Here is a 4789-nt window from a genome sequence, read left to right on the forward strand (position 1 = left end):
TTGCTCCTCTAACCACTCAGTTACATATTACCTTTTTTGTCTCCAGACCACAGTTTCCTTAAGGCAAAATAAGTTTTATTTTTCTCCAAAATACTCTTTAACATGGCTCCTAGTTCCAATCCTTGGATTCCCTGGATTCCCATTCTCCTTCGTGCCTTTGCCAGTGAACCCTCACAGACACAAGATTCCTGGGGCCAAACCTCTATTTACATTGTCCACAACTAGCACCCTAACCTGCAGTAGGTGTGTACGGTCAGAAATGAAGACTGATCCAAGCTTTGGCCAGTGGTTGAGTTTTAAAGCTCTGTAGGTTTTCCTTGGTATTCAAACTGGGGTGACATTCCCCAGCCAGAACCTGGGTCCTGAAAATGATTCAAAGAATAGAAGCAGAAAGGCTAGAGGGCTTGAGATTGTCCTAGAGCCCCAAAGCTGAGCATCACACTCTAGAAAGGAGGGGGAGAAGGGAGGGGCCCCACCTACCTGATGAGGTCATGGGAAAGCAGCTCTGGCGCTGACACCTGGGGAAACCCGTTTCCAGGCTGCTTCCCACGCTAGCTCTCCTGGGAACCAAGTAAACCAAGCCCCAAGCAGGGAGCCCCACACCTGTTCCCCCTAGTCCAGTTCCCATCACATTGTCCCATCTGACCCAGCCCCCACCCTTCAACCAAGCCTCAGTCCCCAATCCATCTACCAAGGCTGCTGAGCCTTGGCAAAGGTGATGAAGGGGCACTGGGCTGACAACTCCAGGAAACCAGACAGCTTCAGAAATGGAAGGTTTTATTTGCAGATTGTATAGCTCACCTTCTAAGCTATGACCTTGGGGAAAGGGCGATCTGCGATCCCTGCCCCTTCCTCCTTCAGACTCTTATTTGTAGCTCCTCCCTCTCCCTTTGCTGGGCCTTAACTCTCACTTCCTGCCCTTCTGCTAGCCCAGCCAGTTTGGGCAGTGCCTGGGGAGCCCTGAGACCCAGTTCTTCCCAGGGAGCAGTCCTGCCCTCCCTGGCCTTGGGGTTTGAGGGCAGCCCAGGTGTCAGCCTTCTCACAGCTGTCCACCCTTCTTTCTTCTTGTCTTCCTCCTTCCAGTCCCTGGCCTCTAATCTGCCTCCTGTCCACCACTCACCTCACTTTCTGTTTTCCCTCTCAATCTCTCACGGGCCCCTTCTTCTTCATACCCCATCTCAAACGTCTCCAAATCAAGGCTGACCAGCCGCCAGCCCTCCAAGATGCCCCACTGTTTTTCCTTTCTTCCTCACACCTGTGCTAGGAGAGGGTGATGACCCCACCATGAGCCTGCATTCAGCCAAACTGACCTGTGGCCCCAGGATAAAAAACTGAGAATGCCTTCCCAAGCTGCTCAGCGATACTGACACTGATGGAACTATCCCATGAAAATCAGAGTGCTGGGATTTTCCTGTGAGTCTTGACCAAAGAAATCCAAATCAGCCAGGATACAGGACAGAGGCTCACCCTGGCTTACCAGGGTGTACAGCTTTGAGGCCCATGTCCCCTGTGTTCAATAGAGAACTGAGTCCCAGAGGTTGGCCAGGCCCTGCCAGTACCCGATGTCTCAGGGTCCAGAAGTCTCAGGCCACCCGCCTATCTCTTGCACTGCCATAGTTGCTCAAACAAAGCAGAAGAACTTCTTCCAGCGACAGCGAGAGAGCGTGCGCACACCTTTTGCATTCAGTTTCTTCTCCAGGCGGGCTTTGTGCTCAATCGCACTGAGAATGGCCGAGTCGAACACCTCCTTCAAGTTCTTCTGCGTCAAGGCCGAACACTCAAGGTAGCAGCAGGCCCGGATCTTCTCTGCTAGACCCTGGGCTTGGGGATGGGGTACTGGGCCCTCCCGGCCTCCTTGGTCCAACTGAATTAGTACATTGACATCGTCCCTCAGGTCAGCCTGAGTGCCCACCAGCAATACAGGTGCTTGGGGGTTGTGAGTGCGGATCTCCGGCAGCCATTTTTCTGTTATGTTTTGGAAGGAGCTGGGCTGCACCACGCTGAAGCAAGCCAGAAAGACATCGGTATCCGGATAGCAGAGAGAACGAAGCCGGTCGAAGTCCTCCTGGGGTGGTAAGGCTAGTCATTAGCAACATCATCCCCTTCACATTGGAACCAGAATCTGCTTCTCCCTTGGGGGTGGAGACCTAAAAGTGCTAAAGCCCAAGGCCTGCTCCATTCCTCCTCTATGCAGGGATCCTCCCAGCCTCCAGCCCTCTCCAACCCCTGTCCAAGGAAGGCTACACCCAGGTTCTCACCTGCCCTGCGGTGTCCCAGAGCTCGATTCGCACAGGGGCTCCATCTACCAGGACTTGCACTGCAGAGGTGGGGAGGGGAAAGCATGACTTAGGTACAGCATCCTCGTCCCTCCAGGCAGGCCTCACCAGCGCCACCTCCGGGCCTCCTCCCGGGGTCTTCCGTGCCCTCCCGCCAGCAGGCTACTGATTGCACAGCCCTACCCAGCCTCAGGAACCCCGGGGCTATAGAACATACCGGAGAAGGTGTCTAGTGCCGTAGGCCGATAGCGTGCGGGGTACCCATTGCAGGTGTAGCTGACGATGAGGCTGCTCTTGCCCACCGCGCCATCGCCCACCAGCACGCATTTGATGCCCAGCTCTGGAGGGGCGCTGCGCCGCCGCGGAGGAGGGGTCGAGGCCGGGAGAGGCGGTGGCTCGGCCTCGCTTAGCTCCCGCGGCGGCATGGCCCGCTCCCGGGGTAGCAGAGGGGCCAGCCCGGACCAGGCTCCGCGGCTCTGGGGGAAGCAGGTTCCGCAGCCGGACGCTGACAATCTGTCCAAGCTGGGCACGCCCGCTAGAGACTGACAGAAGGTATATATGTTGGGCCCCGCCCACCTCATCTGCATGTCCCTAGTGCCCCGGACCCCGCCCACCGACCTGAAACCTCCCTCTGCAGAACACCCAGGAATAGCAAAGCATCCAGAGATGAAAAGAATATGAAAACCTGGCTCCACTAAGGTACAAGGACAAAGACCCGGCATATGATATTTTAGTAAATCCACAATTTGTTAAGAAGATGCAACTATAGAATCCATAATACTGCATGTTCAAATTAAACACACCACATTCAATCTTTTCTAAGTTAAAAACACTTCTATACATATATTAGTACAAGTATTAAACATCAGTATAGTAATTTTATTAATAAAGTATTTTTTTTAATCTGAGATTGAAGCTGAGAATGGAGCTCAGAGTGCTTGCCTAGAATATAAAGCCCTGGGTTTGATCCTAGTACACTGGCTTGGATCAGAAGTTCAAGGCCATCTTCTGTGGTACCGAGTCAGATGGACTATAATGTAAGACCCTGTCTCAAACAAATATCCCGGCATGATGGCTGGTCCATGTCTTTATTCCCAGCACTGGGTGGCAGGAACAGAGGGAGGAGCAGAGGCATAAGGATGTTTGTGTGTTTGAGGCCAACTTGGTCTACATAGTAAGTTCTAGGCCAGTCAGGACTAGAGTGAAACTCTGTCTCAAAACAAAGAAACAAAAATATATACACACACATATACTATAGGGGCTGGTGATGTAATCTGTGGTAGAGTGCTTGCCTAGCATATATGAGGCCCTATGTTTAGCCAATGGCCAATGAACTTCTGTACAGTTAGAATAGTCATTCAGACAAAAGGTGTGGAACTTCACATTGGATTTTATATTGTTATTATCAAATATATTTTTGAATATGTTTAAAGACTTATTTTTAAGTGTATAGGTGTCTTGTCTGCCCAGAATAGAATATCAGAACCCCTGGAACTGGAGTTACAGAAGGTTGTTAGCAGTCATAAGGTGCTTGGAACCAAACTCAGGTCCTCTGCAAGAGCAACAAGTGCTCTTAACTGCTGGGACATCTCTTCAGCACCCCACTGCACATTTGAGTATTTATAAATTCCTAAAATACTGTCTGTTGTCCTTTTAAAATAATGGTTTTATTTGTAATGAAGTGTATCTTACATAGGCATGAGTATGTGCATGTGAGTACAGTGCTGAGAAGACCAAAAAGAGAGACTGGGATCCTCTGAGGCTGGAGTCCCACGCGATCAGAGAGCTGCCTGAGTGTGCTGGGAGCAGAACTCAGGTCCTTAGAAGGGCAGCACACCTTTAACTACTGAGCCATCTCTCCAGCACAGCACCCAATATTATCACTATCATAAAAGCCCATCATAATTACCTATTTGCAGCTGTTTTGGGGCCACCTACTGTCCTCGCCCTTTAAGGAACTTACAGACTCAGCCTTCGGAAGGTCAACTAGAGAGCAAATGAGAGAGTAGCTGGATACTAATCCAGTCTCTAGTGTAGCCAGAACAAGTGACACTGGGCTGAGAATCCTTCCTCTGATTCTAGAAGCAGCCTTCATCTCAGTCTGCATGCACAAAGATCTCAGGGACACTTTCACAAAGGCAGGAAGATACTAATGAATTTGGGGAAAGAACAAGATGCAAAGGCGAGAGGCAGTGAATGGTAAAGAGACAGCTAGTACACTGGATGACTAGCCTGATGCGGTGGCACACATCTGTAATCCCAGCACTTGGGAGGCAGATGCAGCAGGTTTGCCATAAAACAAAGCCAGATCTTGGTTCTGGAGCATGACATAAATCTGGAGTGAAGGCACACTCTTATAATCCTAGTGCTTAAAAATCAACAGCAGTGGGGAGGGGGAGGCAACAGAGGTTTGTTCTTGTTGTTTTTGTTTGTTTGTTTGTTTACTTTTTGGAGGGGAAACTGGGAAAGGAGAAATCATATGACATGTAAATAAAGAAAGTATCTAATAAAAA

General features: G+C 50.3%; 1 protein-coding gene across 2 annotated transcripts in view; it reads right to left on the reverse strand.

Moving 5' to 3' along the window:
• Positions 1 to 760: 760 nt before the first annotated feature.
• Positions 761 to 4789, reverse strand: part of Rhov (ras homolog family member V) — an 8911-nt gene continuing 4882 nt past the window's right edge. For both annotated transcript variants that reach the window (XM_031371511.1, XM_031371512.1), the window contains exons 2-4: positions 2494 to 2818; positions 2259 to 2317; positions 761 to 2065 (exon numbers count right to left, since the gene is read on the reverse strand). In XM_031371511.1, the coding sequence (XP_031227371.1) occupies positions 1622 to 2065; positions 2259 to 2317; positions 2494 to 2818 (828 nt within the window). In that variant the 3' untranslated portion in view covers positions 761 to 1621. The remainder of the gene's footprint in view (positions 2066 to 2258; positions 2318 to 2493; positions 2819 to 4789) is intronic.

The sequence above is a fragment of the Mastomys coucha genome, unplaced genomic scaffold (genome assembly GCF_008632895.1).
Source record: "Mastomys coucha isolate ucsf_1 unplaced genomic scaffold, UCSF_Mcou_1 pScaffold15, whole genome shotgun sequence".
In the NCBI taxonomy this organism is placed as follows: domain Eukaryota; kingdom Metazoa; phylum Chordata; class Mammalia; order Rodentia; family Muridae; genus Mastomys; species Mastomys coucha.